Genomic DNA, 20172 nt, shown 5'->3' on the forward strand with positions numbered 1-20172 from the left:
TGTTGATCCAGAGGAAGGCAAAAAAAACCCATGTGGCAAACACTAAGCTCCACATTGGGGAAAAAAATTCCTTCCCGACTCCATACGACAATCAGACTAGTTCCCTGGATCAACGCCCTATCAAGGAATCTAGTATATATAAGCTGTAATATTATACTTTTCAAGAAAGGCATCCATGCCCTTCTTAAATTTTAGTAGTGAATCACTCATTACAACATCATGCGGCAGAGAGTTCCATAGTCTCACTGCTCTTACAGTAAAGAATCCCCGTCTGTGATTATGATTAAACCTTCTTTCCTCAGACGTAGAAGATGACCCCTTGTCCCCGTCTCTAGCCTCAGAGTAAAAAGATCAGTAGAAAGGTCTTTGTACTGTCCCCTCATATACTTGTACATAGTAATAAGATCACCCCTAAGCCTTCTTTTTTCCACAGTAAATAACCCCAAGTGTAATAACCTGTCTTGGTATTGCAGACCCCCCCAGTCCTCTAATAACCTTGGTCGCTCTTCTCTGCACCCTCTCTAGTTCAGCTATGTCTTTCTTATACACTGGAGACCAGAACTGTACACAGTATTCTAAGTGTGGTCGCACTAATGACTTGTATAGAGGTAAAATGATGTTCTCCTCATGAGCATCTATGCCTCTTTTAATGCATCCCATTATTTTATTTGCCTTTGTAGCAGCAGCCTGACACTGGCCACTAAACGTGAGCTTGTCGTCCACCAATACACCTTTTTCAGTTACAGTTTTGCCCAGTGTTTTACAATTAAGCATATAATTATACATTTTATTTCCTCTGCCCAAGTGCATTACCTTACATTTATCCCCATTAAAGCTCATTTGCCATTTATCAGCCCAAGCTTCTAGTTTACATAGATCCTCCTGTAATATAAAATTGTCCTCCTCTGTATTGATTACCCTGCAGAGTTTAATGTCATCTGCAAATAATGAAATATTACTCTGTATGCCCCCTACAAGGTCATTAATAAATATGTTAAAAAGAAGGGGGCCCAATACTGACCCCTGTGGTACCCCACTGTTAACTGAGACCCAGTCTGAGTGTTTTCCATTAATAACCACCCTTTGTTTCCTATCACTGAGCCAATTCTTAACCCACATACATATATTTTCCCCTATCCCCATTGTTCTCATTTTATGTATCAACCTTTTGTGTGGAACCGTATCAAAAGCTTTTGAAAAGTCCATATACACAACATCCACTGCATTTCCTTGGTCCAGTCCAGAACTTGCCTCCTCATAAAAACTGATCAGATTAGTTTGACAGGAACGATCCCTCGTAAACCCATGTTGATATTGGGTCATGAGGTTATTCTTCTTCAGATACTCTAGTATAGCATCTCTTAGGAAACCCTCCAGGATTTTACCCACAGTAGAGGTTAAGCTTACCAGCCTATAATTTCCAAGTTCAGTTTTTGTCCCCTTTTTGAATATTGGCACCACATTTGCTATATGCCAGTCCTGTGGTACAGACCCTGTTATTATGGAATCTTTAAAGTCATTATCTCCTTAAATTAGAATAATTAACAAAAACACTTGCAAAGGTTTTCGATGCATTTAAAAAGGTCCCTTAGTCTGTTTCAGTAGGCTCCACAATCATGGGGAAGACTGCTGACTTGACAGATGTCCAGAAGGCAGTCATTGACATATTCCACAAGGTCCCAGAGTTCCAATTTTCATTTGGAAATCAAGGTCCCAGAGTCTGGAAGAAGAGTGGAGAGGCACACAATCCAAGATGCTTGAGGTCTAGTGTGAAGTTTCCACAATCAGTAATGGTTTGTGGAGCCATGTCATCTGCTGGTGTAGGTCCACTGTGTTTTATCAAGGCCAAAGTCAGCGCAGCCGTCTACCAGGAAATTTTAGAGCACTTCATGGTTCCCTCTGCCGACAAGCTTTTTGGAGATGGAAATTTCATTCCCCAGCAGGATATGGCGCCTGTCCACACTGCCAAAAGTACAAATACATGGTTGAAAAAAGAACAGTATCACTGTGCTTGATTGGCCAGCAAACTCGCCTGACCTTAACCCCATAGAGAATCTATGGGGTATTGTCAAGAGGAAGATGAGAGACACCAGTCCCAACAATGCAGACAAGCTGAAGGCTGCTATCAAAGCAACCTGGGCTTCCATAACACCTCAGCAGTGCCACAGGCTGATCGCCTCCATGCCACGCCACATTGATGCAGCAATTGATGCAAAAGGAGCCCCAAGTATTGAATGCATTACCTGAACATACATTTCAGTAGGCCAACATTTTGGATTTTAAAAACACTTCTCAAGCTGTTATAACGTATTCTAATTTACTGAGATAATGACTTTTGTGTTTTCATTGGCTGTAAGCCATAATCATCAACATTATCAGAAATAAACACTTCAAATAGATCAGTTACAGTTTTTGTATTGAATAACTGAAATAAATTAACTTTTTGATGATATTCCAATTTAGTGAGATGCACCTGTGCATACAGTTGTGCTCAAAAGTTTACATACCCCAGCAGAATTTTTCCATTCTTAGCCTTGTTTCAGAGAATATGAATGATAACAAAAAAACTTTTTCTCCACTGATGGTTATTGGTTGGGTGAAGCCATTTATTGTCAAACTACTGTGTTTTTTCTTTTTAAATCTTAATGACAACCAAAAACATCGAAATGACCCTGATCAAAAGTTCACATTCCCCAGTTCTTAATACCGTGTATTGCCACCTCTAACATCAATGACAGTTTGAAGTCTTTTGTGGTAGTTGTGGATGAGGTTCTTTATTTTCTCAGATGGTGAATTCTTCTTGGTAAAAAGCTTCCAGTTCCTGGAAATTCCTGGTCTGTCTAGCATGAACTGCACGTTTGAGGTCGTCCCAGGGTGGCTCAATGATACTGAAGTCAGGAAACTGAGATGGCCACTTTGTTCTGCTCTAGCCAATGACAGGTTGACTTGGCTTTGTGTTTTGGATAGTTGTCATGTTGGAACGTCCAAGTATGTCCAAGTATGTCCCATGCACTGCTTACGGGCTGATGAGTGCAAATTTGCCTCCAGAATTTGCTGATAACGTGCTGCATTCATCTTTCCTTCAACTTTTACCAAGTTTCCTGTGCCTTTGTAGCTCACACATCCCCAAAACATCAGCGATCCACCTCCATGCTTTACAGTAGGAATTGTGTTCCTTTCATCATAGGCCTTGTTGACCTCTCTCCAAATGTAACGTTTATGGTTGTGGCCAAAAAATTCAATTTTGGTCTCATCACTCCAAATTACCTTGTTCCAGAAGTTTTGAGGCTTTGGCGTATTGTAGGCGAGATACTTTGTGGCATTTGTGCAGTAATGGCTTTCTTCAGGCGACTTGACCATGCAGCCCATTTTTTGTAAAGTGCTTCCTTATTGTGCATCTTGAAACAGCCACACTGTATATAAATTAAAATGAACAAACTAACAGTGACTGTTAGAGAGGTGGAGAAGACTGCCCTCACCAGTTTACAATCTACAGGTTTTAGGGGAAGGAGACAGTAGGTTAATGCAGACTGTAACCTTTTCTGAAGAGAATTTTCAGGTTGCGTTTGAAGGTTTTAATTGTGGGATACAATCACGTGCTGAAGCATTGAATTCTAGATAATGGGGGATGATCGTGAAAAATGTTGTAGACGGTTTGGTGAACAAGGGGAGTAGATGAGAGAAGCAGATCTTGTGAGGACTGGAGATTATGTGTAGAAATTAATAAAGAGATTAGTTTGGAGATATATGGAGGAAACATATTATGGCCAGCTTTGTAAATCATTATTAGTCATTTTAACTGCATTTGCTGGGGAATTGGAAGCCAATAAAGGGATTGGCAGAGGGGAGAGACGTTGCAAGCGGAGAGGTGGATTAATTAGGCAGCAGAGTTAAAAATAACTTGAGGGATACAAGAGTGTTAGCAGGCCACAGAGAAGAATATTGCAATAGTTGAGGTGGGAGATGATGAGGGCATGTGCAAACATTTTAGTTGAATCGGGTTGAGGAAAAGACATAGGACAGATTCTGGAAATGTTTTTTAGTTGGAGGTGGCAGGAAGAGGTAAGACACCCAGACAGCTGATTTGCAATACAGGGAAAAGCGTAATGTCATTTATTGTGATAGATTGATCAGTTAGGGGGTTAATTGAGATGGGAGAAAGATGATGCATTTGATTTTGCCCACATTAAGTTTTAGAAAGCTTTGATGAGAAGAAGAAGGATGTGGCTGAGAGACACTCTGGGATTCTAGACAGTAGAGAGGTGATATCTGGGCCAGAGAAGTAGATCTGAGTGTCACCAGCATATAGATGGTTCTGGAAGCAATGGGACTTTATGAGTTGTGCCAGATCAAAGGTGTAGATGGAGAAAGGTAGGGGGTCTCAGGACAAAATGAGGAGATGCTATGGGAATGGGAAAAGTTAAATGTGTGTGCGGTTGATAAGTTATAAGGATATTCAGGAAAGGACAAGATCTTTGATGCCAAGGGAAGAGAGTATCTGTAATACAATGGAGTGGTTGACTGTGTGCAAGGCTATGGAAAGGTCTAGAAGGAAGAGTACAGAGCATTAGCTTTGGCAGTTAGTAGGTCCTTAGCACCTTTGATTAGGGCAGTTTCAATGGAGTGGTGGCATCGGAAGCTGGATTGCAGGTTGTCAAAGAGTTTGTTGGATAAGAGGTGAGAGGAAAGTTCAATTGGAACATGCTGCTTATTGAGTTTTGAGGTGATAGGAATTAGTGATTTGGGGTAATAGCTGGATGTAGAAGTTGGGTCAAGGGATGGGTTCTTCAGGATAGGTGTGATGGTTGCATGTTTGAATGAAGAAAGGAAAACACCAGAGTTTAATGATAAGTTGGAAAGATGGGTTAAGGCTACAATAGGCATGAAGGATGGGGGAGAAAGTGGGAAGGGAATGGGTCAAGCGCAGAAGTGGGGAGGTTTGATTTGCAGAGTAAATTAGCACATTTCTTTAGTGGTGGTGAGAAAGAAGATTATGGGGAAGGACATGGTCTGTTATGTGGTGGGTGGTTGTGCATTCAAACGCTTTCAGATGTGGTCGATCTTGTTATTTAAATATGCAGCAAAGTCTTCTGCTGAAATGAGAAGGAGACAATGATGGATGGAGGAGAGAATTAAAAGTGTTAAATAATAGTTAGGGATAGTGTTATAGAGAAGATAAGAGAGTCATTTGCAGCTATAGAGGACAGCCTATATGGATCTGCATTATTTTTTTATACTTTAAGAATGTGGGAGGTCACCACATGGAAACTAGAAACTAACCCCTAATGAAAATTATAATTGATATTTAATTGGTACGGAATAATTGGTTGACCCTAAGGGTAAGGTCCGGCATAGCGGCAATGGCACAGCTGTAAAAAGTTAGCAACCTGCAGCCATCGCAGCTTTTAAATTTATTTTTGAACAAGCTTCAGATTTTCTAGGATTACAGCTATTCCACTTGCAAAACTGTCGGGCTATTACAATGGGAGTGTGGTTTTGCAGATATAACATTTGTACTGTTGCGAAAAGATGTACCCCATTAAAAAAACTACTTTAAAACTGCAGTGAAGGCTTGCCACTGCGGTTTTTGGACACATCTCGGTCATGTCAGTGCTTCTTAGTCAGGTCTTACTATAAGTGCTCGTTCAGATGAGTGAATCATACGGACTTGTGCTGTCCGTGTGTGCCATGGACTATGCAGGCAGAGCACATGCACCCATTATAGCCAATGTGCTAGTACACGTAGCCGATTTCCCACATGGAACAATGGTCTGCTTGGACCAAATCACAGCATGCACTACTTTTTTCTGATTTATGGACCAGACTAGTGCATGTAAATTGCAGGCCGCTCTTGCACTCATCCATATAGAAGATGAGCTGATGGAGCTAGAGACATCCACAATTTGCGCATATTTGTCTGAGTTTTAGTACAGCCACCTGAACCTGACCTTAAGGCCATGTGCCCACGTAGCGTTTTTGTAGCGTTTTTGTGGCGTTTTTACGGCCGAGAAAACGCTTGTAAAACCGTCTGCCATGCAAAACAATGTGAATTCGGATGTGCTGTTTGCATTGCAAAACGCAACATGACCATTTCTACCGCGATTATGCTGCAAATTCGCGGCCATTGAGGAATATTGAAATGCAGCAAACCCGCAGGTATATGTGGATTTGCTGTGTTTCAGTTAAATTCAATGGCCGCGAATTTGCGGCGTAATCGCCGTGCGTGTGGTACCCAGGATTAAGAGGAGACTACAACTCCTCTTCATCCCGGCTACCACGCGGTAAAAAAAAGAAATAAAAAAGTTAAAAATAAAAAAAACCTGTATACTCACCTCTCCGGTCTGCTCCCGGCATCTTCTCTCCTCGGCGTCCCGCGGTGTACTTGAAGGACCTGCGGTGACGTAATTTAGTCAGCTGATGGTCACGCGACCGCTGACGTCAGCGGTCAGGTGATTGTCGTGTGACAATCAGCTGACTAAATGACGTCACCGCAGGTCCTTCAAGTACACCGCGGGACGCCGAGGAGAGAGGACACGACCGGGAGGAGACTGGAGAGGTGAGTATACAGGGTTTTTTTATTTTTAACTTTTTAATTCTTTTTTTTTTTTACTATAGATGCAGCATTTAAAGCATCTAAGTTGGTCACACAATATAAATTCATGCCGGTTGCATGGATTTATATTGTGTGATCAACTTGTCAAGCACTTTCCAAGTGATGCTCAAAATCGCTTGGAAAAGTGCTTGAAAAAACACATGCGAAAATGCATGTAAAAACCCTGAAAAGAACGCTTCTCTCTGGCAGAAAAAACGCATGTAAATCTGCATGCGTTTTTTTCTGCCAGAGAGAGGCAAAAACGCTCTGCATCAAATCTGCTACGTGGGCACATAGCCTAAGGTTACTGATAAATCAATGTGTGAATAACATAAAGTAGGTAGGTACCAATATTACTTTTGAAACTCCTGTAAGAACTGGAATTTCAGTTATAATTATTGTGTTGTGAATCATTTATCAAAACTATCCAACAGAACATTTGGCTTGTTACCCATTGCAAATTATCACTGTGCCATCTTTAATTAACCAGGTAAGTTTATATGTAACAAAGCTAATATTTATGTTATACCGTTCTTATAGGTGCACTTTCACATCACACAGATTTCTTGTATACAGTGCCTTGAAAAAGTATTCATATCCCATGATCTTTTCCACATTTTTTTCACATTACACCCAAAAACTTAAATGTTTAAATGTTAAAGGAAATAGTAGTCTGCACAGTCTTTTTTTTTTTTGGTAGGCTGTTTTTGGGTGAATGTTTTTAATTACAACTACTCTGTAATAATAATGGTTAAAGGGAACCTGTCACAAGAAAAAGCACTATTAACCTAGCATCATAATGGTGGCTAGTGCCTGCACATAGCCTGTGGGGAGAAAATTAACTTTATCCCCCCCCCCCCCCGGCAACGCTCCCATTTCAGTCACAGGGGTGGTGCTGGCGCTGGTTAAGTCACCGTTCTGAGAATACAGAGCGGCGGCTGTAGCCGCACCCCCCGACCCTGACTAACAGCCGGCCCCAATGCAGAGTCAGTGTCAGTCAGTGCTGGGGGATGCGGTTATAGCCGCTGCTCTGTATTGTCAGAGCGGTGACTGAACCAGCACCAGTGCCACCCCCGTAACTGAAACCGCACTATAATAATAATAATAATAATAGTAATAACAATAATAATCTTTTTATTTATTTAGCGCCAACATATTCCACAGCGCTTTACAATTCAGACAATTTACAGACATTATGGGCACTGTCCCCATTGGGGCTCACAATCGACATGTAGTATATAGAGCAGCATCTACAACCTTGCCCCCGGCATTAGGGCCGGCTGTCAGTCAGGGTGGGGGGTGCTGTTACAGCAGCCGCTCTGTATACTCAGCTGTGGCTGAACCAGCACCTGTGCCGCCCCCTGACTGAAACAGGAACGCTGCTGAGGAGAATAAAGTTCATTTTCTCCCCGTAGCATTAGGCTACGTGCAGGCACAGGCTAGCATTATGACGCTATTAACCTGCAGATTAACCCCATAGATGCAGGTCAATAGCGTTTTTCTGGTAACAGGTTCCCTTTTAAGGGAGCGAATGTCAAGTACTTTCATGCTAATGGTAATCTTGTTCTTGAAAGTCATTATTTTATAAGACAACCCCTTTCAGAATGCATCTGAAAGGGCGATCAGCTGAGCAGACCACTGACAGAAGAATGACTTACCCGTAGCAATCTACATCCAGCCAGGCACTTTTTCCTTCAATATATATTATGTGGTGGCAATTCAGATGATTGCCTGTCATATAAAGATAGATGTTCACCCTGAATGCGGCATCATCAGGGTATGGGATAGTAGCGTGAATCCTCCCCATCCCTTGATAACGTTGCATTTGCAGTGAAACATGTCGGGAGGACGTGCGCACTAATATAAATATTGTATTCTGCCAAATAGAGATGACACCCCGGGTTGCCATCATCTCTTAGTTTAAGCAGCAGCTTGTATACTTACCTCATCATAGGCAGTTCAGGGACATAATTTTATTTTTACTCCACCTCTTTTTTTTAATAATTCAATGTTAGTAAATAAAAGCTAAGTTTTATGGTCTGTTAGAGAGGGATTACATAATGGGGTTCTCCCCTCTTGCTCTTTAATGTAAATATATCCCTTCCAGGTCATTTGTTCACCTCTGTGTTTTCTAACTCAAAGATAGTACATAATATATAGGATAAAGTATAGTAATAAGAACAAGTAAACTAATGGACACATTGGGCACATTGGGCTGTCGTACAGTATATTAAATTTATTGCACACCCATGTGTAAAGTGTACCACCAAAATGCTTCTAAGTTGAGAAACAATGATACTAAATAATGTCTTGCTAAAAAACAGCTAGTTCACTGACTATGAATCAGGTCCCGTGTCTCTCCACCCAACGCGCGTTTCGTCCTGCTTCCTCAATTTTGTCCTGCTTCCTGTTATGTTAGCTCAAATGGCATCACTTTTTTACTATTTATACCAGACCAAGCATGTGCACTTATAGTGTACGTGACCTGATAAAGATATCAATTTGGTATGGAAAGGTGTAGCCTGAACCTCTTGCCAATATAGAAACCTTGACTACATCTTCTATCCTTTTGACAGTCATTATCGGCAGTGCCCATGTCCATGTCCTGCATTTTTTCTATATTGTTGAGTATCCTGAAATGCTGTTTGTCCACCATTGCTCAGGAGCGGAGCAGCCTCAGACAGAACACAATTCTACAGGCCTTTACCTGGGTTGTGCCTGTAATTGTACACCCCCAGAAAATTACTGCATTCTCCATTATTCTACCTACAGTATATCTTCCCCTTGTATTCGGTGTAGGAGGAGCCGTGTCTCTTTTTTAATATCTTTCACAGCAATTACATTTTTAAGCAAATATAAAACCCAAATATGAAATGTCGTAATTTATGAAACATGGAGCTAGAACTATAATGCAAATGCTTCATATATACCAAGGCTGGTCAAGCAGAAAACATATTTATTGGAATCTATACATAATGGAATTTCTTTAGATTTTTATTCAAAATTTTTGAATAGAAAATCTGCCGTGAAATACAACGAAGTGAATGAGAATTGAAGAAATATACCTGAAGTCTGGATTTTTTAAACTTGCATTTCTATTGCCGATTTGTTTTGGATTTTCACTGGCTTTCACAGGAGTTGGGGTGTATAGAGAATGGTGGGGAGCCAGAGAAGTTTTCTCTTGGGGCCTAAGGTAAGATAAGCATATTGTTTTTTTGCTTTTTTAATTTTATGTGATCAGCTGTTTTTTACAGGAAAATCAGCATCAAAATACTCATGACTTGGTGCGAATGTGCATAGTTATTTACTGCTCCGGAGGTATTCTTGCTACTATTTTTTTTCTGGTACATGAAATTATGTTTGATTTGTCTGGGGGGCAGCACGGTGGCTTGCAGCGCTGGGGTCCTGGGTTCAAATCCCACCAAGGACAACATCTGCAAGGAGTTTGTATGTTCTCCCCATATTTGTGTGGGTTTCCTCCGGATTCTCAGATTTCCTCCCACACTCCAAAGGCATACTAAGGCTGTGTGCCCACGATGCAGAAATGCTCCGGATTTTTCCTGAGCTTTTCTGCATCTCCCTGGGAGAAAAAAACGCAGATTGTACATGTGTTTTTCCTGCCAGGGACAAGCGGAAGTGAAGCGTTTTTCACATGCATTTCCGTATGCAGGTTGTCAAGCGCTTTCCAAGCGATTTTAGCATCACTTGGAAAGTGCTTGACAACTTGGTCACACTATATAAATCCATGCAAACAGCATGGATTTATATAGCGTGACCGAAAGAATGGTAAAAAATAAAAACTAAATACACTGTGTGCAGAATTATTAGGCAAGTTGTATTTTAGAAGATTATTTTTATTGTTGATCAACAACTATGTTCTCAATCAACCCAAAAGACTCATAAATATCCAAGCTTAATATTTTGGAAGTTGGAGTGGGTTTTTATTTAGATTTAGCTATCTTTGGAGGATATCTGTTTGTGCAGGTAACTATTACTGTGCAGAATTATTAGGCAACTTAATAAAAACCAAATATAATCCCATCTCACTTGTTTATTTTCACCAGGTAAACCAGTATCAGTGCACAAAATTTAGAAATAAACATTTCTGACATGCAAAAACCAAACCCCCACAAAAAAAATTAGTGATCAATATAGCCACCTTTCTTTATGATGACACTCAACAGCCTTCCATCCATAGATTCTGTCAGTTGCTTGATCTGTTTTCGATCAACATTGCGTGCAGCAGCCACCACAGCCTCCCAGACACTGTTCCGAGAGGTGTACTGTTTTCCCTCCCTGTAGATCTCACATTTTATGATGGACCACAGGTTCTCTATGGGGTCTAGATCAGGTGAACAAGGGGGCCATGTCATTATTTTTTCTTCTTTTAGACCTTTACTGGCCAGCCACGCTGTGGAGTAGTTGGATGCATGTGATGGAGCATTGTCCTGATGAAAATCATGTTTTTCTTGAATGGTACTGACTTCTTCTTGTACCACTGCTTAAAGAAGTTGTCTTCCAGAAACTGACAGTAGGTCTAGGAGTTGAGCTTCACTCCATCCTCAACCCGAAAAAGGTCCCACAAGTTCATCTTTGATGATCCCAGCCCATACCAGTACCCCACCTCCACCTTGCTGGCGTCTTAGTTGGAGTGGAGCTCTGCCCTTTACTGATCCAGCCTCCGGCCCATCCATCTGGCCCATCAAGAGTCACTTTCATTTCATCAGTCCATAAAACCTTTGAAAAATCAGTCTTAAGATATTTCTTTGCCCATTCTTGATGTTTTATCTTATGTTTCTTGTTCAAAGGTGGTCGTTTTTCAGCCTTCCTTACCTTGGCCATGTCCCTGAGTATCGCACACCTTGTGCTTTTTGATACTCCAGTAACGTTGCAGCTCTGAAATATGGCAAAACTGGTGGCGAATGGCATCTTGGCAGCTTCACGCTTGATTTTCCTCAATTCATGGGCAGTTATTTTGCGCCTTTTTTGGCCAACACGCTTCTTGCAACCCTGTTGGCTATTTGCCATGAAACGCTTGATTGTTTGGTAATCACGCTTCAAAAGTTTGGAAATTTCAAGACTGCTGCATCCCTCTGCAAGACATCTCACAATTTTGGACTTTTCAGAGCCCGTCAAATCTCTCTTCTGACCCATTTTGCCAAAGGAAAGGAAGTTGCCTAATAATTAAGCACACCTTATATAGGGTGTTGATGACATTAGTCAACACTCCTCCTCATTACAGAGATGCACATCACCAGATTTACTTAATTGGTAGTTGGCTCTCAAGCCTATGCAGCCTGGAGTAGGACAACATGTATAAAAAGTCTCATGTGATCAAAATACCCATTTGCCTAATAATTCTGCACACAGTGTATATACTTACCTTCCAATGGCCCCCGGTGTCTTTGTCCTGGCTTGCCGGCCGCTCACGGTACACTAAAGGACCTGCCGACGTCAGCGGTCACGTGAACCGTCACATGACTAAATGACGTCACCGCAGGTCCTTGAGTCCACCGCGAGCTGCTGGCAAGCCGAGACAAGGACACAGGGGGCCATCAGAAGGTAAGGATAATATTTATTTTTTATTGTATTCTTTTTTGTACAGGTACTATGGTACCCGGGTCCGGAGGAGAGTCTCCTCTTCTCCAAACCCGGGTACCATCCACACATTGGAACGCATGGAATCCGCATGTACAGACGCAGTGATGCGGAATCCATGCGGTCCAATGCAAGTCAATGGCAGCGAAAACGCTGTGCTTCCGCAAAATAATTTGTAGTGCTACTTTATTTTTCCGCAATGATAATCCGCAGCGGAAATTTCCGCAGTATATGCACAGCACATGCGGATTATCATTGAGGAACATGGCAGACCTTCTACAAAGCATTTACGTGTTTCTGCAGCGGAATTGCCGCTGAGGAAATGCTTAAAAAAACGCATAGTGGGCACACAGTCTAATAGGGAATTTAGATTGTGAGCCCCAATGAGGACAGCCATGATAATGTATGTAAAGCGCTGCGGAATATGTTGGCGCTATATAAAAAGAAAGAAAGAAAGATAAAGAATAGGAGTAATAGGGTGCGTGTACATACATCCTGAAAACGGATACCAAACCTTTGTTTTTTTTTACTGTCCAAAGTAAATCTCCATTTATGTGTAAATATAGTTTTGAATTGTCAAGATTGTATTATTTTAGAGCTTCTTGTGGCTTCCGATAGCTAAACCCTTGCTTGCCCTGCTATACCAGACAGCCAGGAAGGAAGTATCCAGTTAAACTTCTTTTCTCTTTGATGAGTAAGAACAATTATATACGTCAGCAAAAAGAAACCAGGAAAGTCAGGAAACTGGGCTGTAAAGTTGTCAATTCACAAAGCACAGAGCAGTGTGAAAGGTGTATGCTCTCTGCCCGATTTTATGCTGGGAGTAGGGATAAATTCTTGCCAAGTAGGCGTTATAAGGTAATCTTTTGTGATGCCTTGTTAAGATAGCACAAAAAAGCCGGGCTAATGGCTGATGACAGCGCGCTGGCAGGCTCTGGGGGAAAAGCTGTCTGTATACAACTGGATAAAGGATCAAGTTCTCTTTTCTCCAAGCCTCAATGGCTTAGTCATTTTTCAGGTAAGATGAATGTGTCTTCCCATCTATCATTACTTGCAGGCTCTCTGGGAAGTTGAAGCCCTGTGGGTTAGTAGTGCATTTACTTGGCTGCTGATGGTATTAGCTACCGAATAAGGAGCTTTGTAGACCAGACAGAGCTGCCCCTTTGTGAGCTTTGTTCCTGGGGCTTCTTCATTTACATAATGGATTAGCATGTATCAAAATGCACTTTAATGGGTTGCTCCATTATTGCTACTTTTTTTTTTTACTCAAGAATAGACTACAACTATAATTGCTCAAGAATACTCAAAGTAGTAATAAAACAACCCTGTTAAGTAACAATATTTCCATTCTCATATATAGGCTGAAATTCGTAAACAAGCAATATTGCTACATACAGGTTTTTATTTTTATAAAAGTCAAATATAGTGTCTATTTAATTTACTTAATTTAGTATTTGGTGAGTTTTCCATGGTGCAGATTTTCTGCACCAATTATCGAAATTCGGTAACTTGCATTTTTTCGTTGCGTTTTTTTAGTTTGTTTTTTTAATTATTTATTTTACTCACTTATATATCGCCATTAATTCCACAGCCCTTTACAGGCATTATGGGCACTGTCTCCATTAGGGCTCACAATCTACATGTTGTATTATCATATTTTGCTTCCGCTGCAGCTTTCATCTCTTTTTGTTATGTCAGATTCTAAATAAAGCTCCTTTGTTGTGAAAACCTCCTGTTTAGTATCTTGATTGATAAAGTCGTGTGCGGACTACATGTGTTTGTATTGCATTTCTGCTGAATCGTAATAAAAACGCAAGTGCGGATTTTCTGCATCTTATTCAAGTCTATGGAGAAAATGCGCAAATAAAACACATTAATCGCAAGTGACATTTCCATGGCATTAAAAAAACAGCACAAAGGACATTAGATTTACATAAATCCAATTTGCGTTGCTGGAAATGTAATACGCAAAAATACGCAGCAGAAAAAAACATACCAAATATTCATTGCAAGAACTAAGCCTTATTATTCACACTCGTATGTTCTTCATCACTTGTTAGGGCTCTTTTTATTTATTTATTTTTATATTATTAAAATATTATTACTTAGCTAGAATAAAATTTCCTATGCGCAACTTTGGCCAAAATACTACAAGTATATTCACACTGTACAAGTATTGCAGTTAATTACGTTGACCTGATTCATGTCCTGTCACCAGTATGTCTCATTTGTAAGACTGGTTTGTAGTTACATACTGTAGGATAATAATAACAATGTGCCTGGATACTTTACGTTAACTAGGAAACAGCCATACTAGAATAAGTCTAGTCTTGTTCACTTTGCTCTTTTTCTTCATAGCAGACACTTGTCTTTATAGCTGGGTGCTGTCACTAGCATTCAAGGACTCTTGCAGTGCTGAAGTGTCACTATCCCATTCCAGTCACATCTACACAATGCACCGTCCCTTTTACTAGATGTTTTGTGGAATTTGTCTCCTAATGGATACAACAGTGTAGATGCACAACAACAAAGGAAGCAAAAAACAAATATTTAACCTTCAGGCCTACAAATAACCCAAAATAATATATTAGTATGGAAAAAACAATACATCTAATCACGAGGCACCCTAATGATCCGTACATTATCACCATTCTCAGTTGAATTCAACAATTTGAGCATGGGTTGAATAAGGTTGAATACAGTAGATTACTGGTAGTATCTATATATATTTATATATGTTGTGTGTATATATATATATTTCATAGACTGTAAGCTTTCGAGCAGGGCCCTCACTCCTTTCGATATGAGATATGTTTATTCTGTATTGTTTGTATAAGTCCCCCCTAAAATTTGTAATGTGCTGTGGATTATGTTGGCGCTATAAAAATAAAAATTATTATTATTATTATATATATAATAATAATTATCATTGTGTATATATATATATATATATATACATTATTAACAATGTCATTTCTATATATTTATCTATAGTCAGATACTGCGGGACATCTACTGTATTACCAGTGATCTTCATTCAACCCAACCTCCAACTATTGAAATCAAGTTAGAATGGTCTAAATGTTTTGAATATATATGTTAATATATATTCAAAGCCCGTATATATATTTAGATATATCTATACGTCTATATAGATATATATATATAGTCTATGTTCATGTGTATATATATATATATATATATATATATATAGAGAGAGAGATCTATCTATCTATCTATCTAATCTATCTATATATATATAAATATATTATTATATATATATATATATATATATATATATATATATATAAATATATTATTATATATATATATATATAATTAAAACTTGTGGACTTGTTTATTCTGTTACTATAAAACAATATTTATTAATGGAGAAAAATCCTGAAAATCATAGAAGATATACATTGAATATGTATGTGTGCATCAACTATAATAGTATAGTTTCTAAAATCATTTAGTTTTCTATTTGTTTTATTATTTTCCATGTTTGTGCGTTCACTACTGGATAGGTTTCTGGGCCTCTTTAACAATGTAGTTTTATTTACTAAAATAAAAGCAAGTCTAAAACTGAACAATGGCCATTTACATTTTTATAGCATTTTTTTTCTTGTGTTTAACATTTTTATTAGAATGCCACGAAGGGTGACTCCCAGATAACTTTTGACCAATGCTTTCAGACTTTTCTCAGTGATGTCAAGAGATTCTCCCCCATGTGCCTAACAAAAAAACACAGATTAGCATGAAAGACAACTCAGCAGCTAATACAAGCCTTGCAGTACTCAAGGTGAGCATCATGAAATCCCTTCTGTTTGGACTGATGGTCTTCATCTTTGAAAAAATCTTCATTTTTTCAAACTTAAAGAAGTTAAGCCTGGCAAAGAGGAAAGTTGGACCAAGAAGTACCGAGTTTTGCACACTGAAAAGAGGAGACTTGTTACAGGTCCCCAGAACTCTGTTCATTCACTTTGGGATTTACTTGGGAAATAACAAGGTTGCCCATCTGATGCCTGATATCCTCCCTGCAATTTCAGACGACAAGTATCTAACTGGGAAAGTTGTCACCAACAAAAGGCTGATCCTGGGCGTCCTGGCTAAGGTGGCCAGTATAAGGGTGGACACTGTACAAGACTTTGCCTATGGTGGAAGTATAATAGTTAATCACATGGACAAGAGTTTCAAGACAAAACCTCTTTCTAATGAAGAAGTGGCTGAGCGGGCTGAGAAACGTGTGGGGGCCACATCATACAGCCTGCTGTGGGATAACTGCGAGCACTTTGTCACTTATTGCAGATACGGCTCTCCTGTGAGCTTTCAGACTGATAAGGTAAACTCAGATTAATAGGATTTGTGCAGACTTTTCTCCATAGTTTTCTTTCTGTACTTTACTGTTTTGATACATTGCACAATGCGAAATATGAATTAGAAGATGGATCAGTTATTCATATACTGATGCTGACTTGAAATTAGGATAACTTTTATCTGCAATTTTAGATTTAATGTAGAATTGTTGATAAAACTTCAATAACACTGTATTAATAGATAAAAGACCATATCATCTGCTTGTTATTTCAAGGTTGTTTATGAGGTTTTATGTCTGTATTCGGCCAGTATAATTACACTCTGCAATTACAACCCGCCATTTCATTTACACATAAAACGAGTGGAAGTATCAAGTACAAAGTAACTTTTTTCTTTTCCTTTAAAGCTGAATTTTATTCCCTTTTATTGCGGCGTGACGTATACCTGGTGCTGTGGATGGGCCTGAAACAATTCACTTTAATTGTTAATAACCTTTAACCTTTCTAATAGTTAAATAGTTCCTGTAGTAACAGCAGACATAAAACCCTGTCTGGGCCTTGTGGTATCTGCTAAGAGTCTGTGAAGGTGTTACTTCCATATAATTGTCCAATAAACTGATCACTAGGGCTTTCCTCCTCACTTTATTATGTGGAACAAATGCCTGTGATATGTGCAGCACATGACTGATAGAAGAAATTAATACATGCAGTAAGTACCGCTGTGCAGTGGCAGATCTGACATTACATCTACATTTATTTATTTATTTTCTTTATGTTTTGCCCGATCATTTTCAGAATTATTTGCATGTCTATTTTATATTTATTTATTTTATTTTGACCAATAATATATTTTTTAATTCAAATATATTATTTTAACTATAATCATTTCAATAACTATTGATACAAATAACTAAATCTACCCTATTTATATTTTGCTGTTAGCAGCATTACACAGTTTTACATTCTGGAGGAAATTACTCACATCAGTAAAGTTCTTCAGTATTGTTTCATTGCATTATTGTTTGCATTATTTGCTATAAAGATTTTATTTAATTTCTTAGCTTACACCTTATGGCCATATAATATAATTCTCTATGTACACAATGGTGCTCGGATGAAGTACGTTCAGTATGTTTATCATGAAGGTGCACGCAATTTACCCATATATAATGTATTGCCTTTCATTTTCTATACTCACCATTAATTTCTTTTTCTTATAGTTTTGTGATATACTGAAGAAGATCATTCGAGACCAAAGGAGCATTGTGATTTCTGCTGCCGTAGGATTGGCATTGACGCTTTGTTTGGGAATAGGCCTTTTCACCACCCTTCCCAGTTTTCTTATTACCTTCACCCTATGGATGGCGAGCTAAGCTGGTATATGTGTGACTAGACACTGAACGGCCAAATATGCCGTGTGCCTTTAAAAATGTGCTACATGCATTGGTAGCAATGGAAAGTATCATCCATACCTGCAAGTGAGAACATGGACATCACTAGCATTTCAGTACTTTACTATTGTAGCATTGTTGGAAGAAGACTAAAATGTTCTGAAAGACGATCATTATTTTTTTCGAGTTAACATGTATTACACAGAATAGTAATGTTACCATTATTATATTAATACCACGTGGTGGTCTGCTTAGTAATGCAGAGTATTGCTGTATGTCTATCAGGTAGTAGATGTACAGTACTAGACTTACAGACTAGTTTGTTTTGCCTTGATGTGGATTCTTATGCAATTGTTGTAAAACTAGGTATCCTGTTAACTATGCTGGGCATCTAACATGTTTCCAGTCCGTACCAATTTTTTTAGCACTTGTTGAGCTTTGATTCACAATCTTTTTTATATTTTCTGTTACTAATTCGTTAACAACATGGAAGTAATTTTTATAGAGTTTTGATTGTATCCCCAACCAAGTGTCATAAAAGAAGCGCGCCCATGCAGTACGTGATTTCTGTTTCCCAGGCAAACTAGATCCGCCATAAACCGTTATCTAGTTGTTTCAACCCATACACTACATGTAAACCGTGTTTTATGGATTATGATAACGCTTTTTAACAATCAGACTGTTTCTAAGTAGAGAAAGTGAACAATTTTGCTGGCAGGACTGTGAACATAAGTTTTCTAACCAAAATATAGGAACTTTATTTCTTTTGAAATAATCTTACTACTATATGAATGTGGATCATAAAAAAAAGTCTGATTTGTTAAAATTCTACGATAACATTTTAACAGAGATTTTCAGTCAAAAAAGAAATCATTGCCATATATTTGCTCTTTAAAAAAATGGTTTTCAACCCTGAAGCCACCGACTGGTTCTGTCTACACCACTCTATTTGATATCCTACTGTTTCACACAGCTTTACACCCATTAAAATTATTCCTGAAAGCCCTTAAGTACATTCAGAAAAGTAGATATGCAGCTTTTTAATATACTTTATCCAATTCTGCACAATGTTCAGAATCTCTGCTGGCTGTCGGTGAATTCAGTTATTGTTTTTTACATAACTTGTGCAGAACAATTGCTGAGCGATTACCATGAAGATTCAAAATAAAAAGTCTCAGATTCGGACTGGCCCACAGGGGAACTGGTGAATCCCCCGATGGGCCCCTCGGCAGGAGTAGCCCACTCAATCCCACCTATATGTTGGCACATTTCACTATGTACAGACAACAGCAGCATCTCATAATTAATTCAAAACTATCTAGTGTATTCATGTATTGAAGCAGAAATAAATTTGCGAATGAGAGTAATGTAGTGTTTGCCTATAGCCGAACAGTGGCCCCCAGAATCAATGCTACTGGTGGGCACTTGGCTACCCAGTCTGACACTGATAGCACAAGCTTCTGCCCTCATAACATGCTACAACTCAGTCCAGACTATTTCTGTTAGTAACGATTAACCAGCCTGGATACAATTGTGGAAATATTATATCGGTCTACAGAGGTTTGCAGCCTCATGTGCGCAAAACTGTTCTCATTCAGTGACAGCAAACAGAGCTATCTGAATGGCAAGGCATTAAAATGCAGAGTATATTAGAGAGCTACTGTGCAGTAATTAGATTTTATTTACAAGACTGGAAAACTAATTATTTTAAAGAGCTTGTTCCATCTGGGACATTTAGGGCATATCAATAAGATATCTCAAAAATGAGACCCTGGGGATGAGAGATGGATAGAAGCTTGAACATGCACAGCTCTCTCCATTCATTTCTATGGGAGCTGCTAAAATTGCCCACATTTGCTATCAGATATTTATGATATACCCTATCACTAATTTCCTAGTTGGGACAACTTGTAACATGATTGTACTTGATATCTTTTATAGGTAATATATGTTTTCCTTCTGTAACATTGTATTGTGTGATATTCCATCTACTGCAATGCGAAATAAAAGCAAACTTTGATTACCAGTCGTAATATATGGATTTTACTATCATAGTACTAAAAGCCGTCGTCGAAACATATTGTGAAAACTACTGAGACGACACATCTGTTCGGAATTTACTTACTTATGGAAAGAGACTTCTTACTGAAAATCAAGTTGTTTCCAGATTTCTGTAATTTCTCATCATTTATATGATGCCAATGAATACCACAACCGAAGCCACAGATTGTAACCTCTCACTCATCAGTCCATGAGTTTACATCATAGCTTC

At 39.0% G+C, this 20172-nt stretch overlaps 2 protein-coding genes across 2 annotated transcripts in view; both read left to right on the forward strand.

The window, feature by feature from the left end:
• Positions 1 to 15966, forward strand: part of LOC141157614 (lecithin retinol acyltransferase-like) — a 52475-nt gene extending 36509 nt beyond the window's left edge. The window contains exon 2 of the mRNA XM_073645104.1: positions 15841 to 15966. Coding sequence (XP_073501205.1) covers positions 15841 to 15954 — 114 coding nt within the window. The 3' untranslated portion in view covers positions 15955 to 15966. The remainder of the gene's footprint in view (positions 1 to 15840) is intronic.
• On the forward strand, positions 15951 to 19933 carry LOC141157611 (lecithin retinol acyltransferase-like). The gene is made up of 2 exons (XM_073645089.1): positions 15951 to 16535; positions 17730 to 19933. The coding sequence occupies exons 1-2, from the start codon at positions 15951 to 15953 to the stop codon at positions 17880 to 17882; spliced, it is 738 nt and encodes a 245-aa protein (XP_073501190.1). The 3' UTR covers positions 17883 to 19933.
• Positions 19934 to 20172: the final 239 nt, after the last annotated feature.

This window comes from Phyllobates terribilis, unplaced genomic scaffold (assembly GCF_046119375.1).
Source record: "Phyllobates terribilis strain yellow unplaced genomic scaffold, ASM4611937v1 Scaffold_1__5_contigs__length_1240528914, whole genome shotgun sequence".
Taxonomy (NCBI): domain Eukaryota; kingdom Metazoa; phylum Chordata; class Amphibia; order Anura; family Dendrobatidae; genus Phyllobates; species Phyllobates terribilis.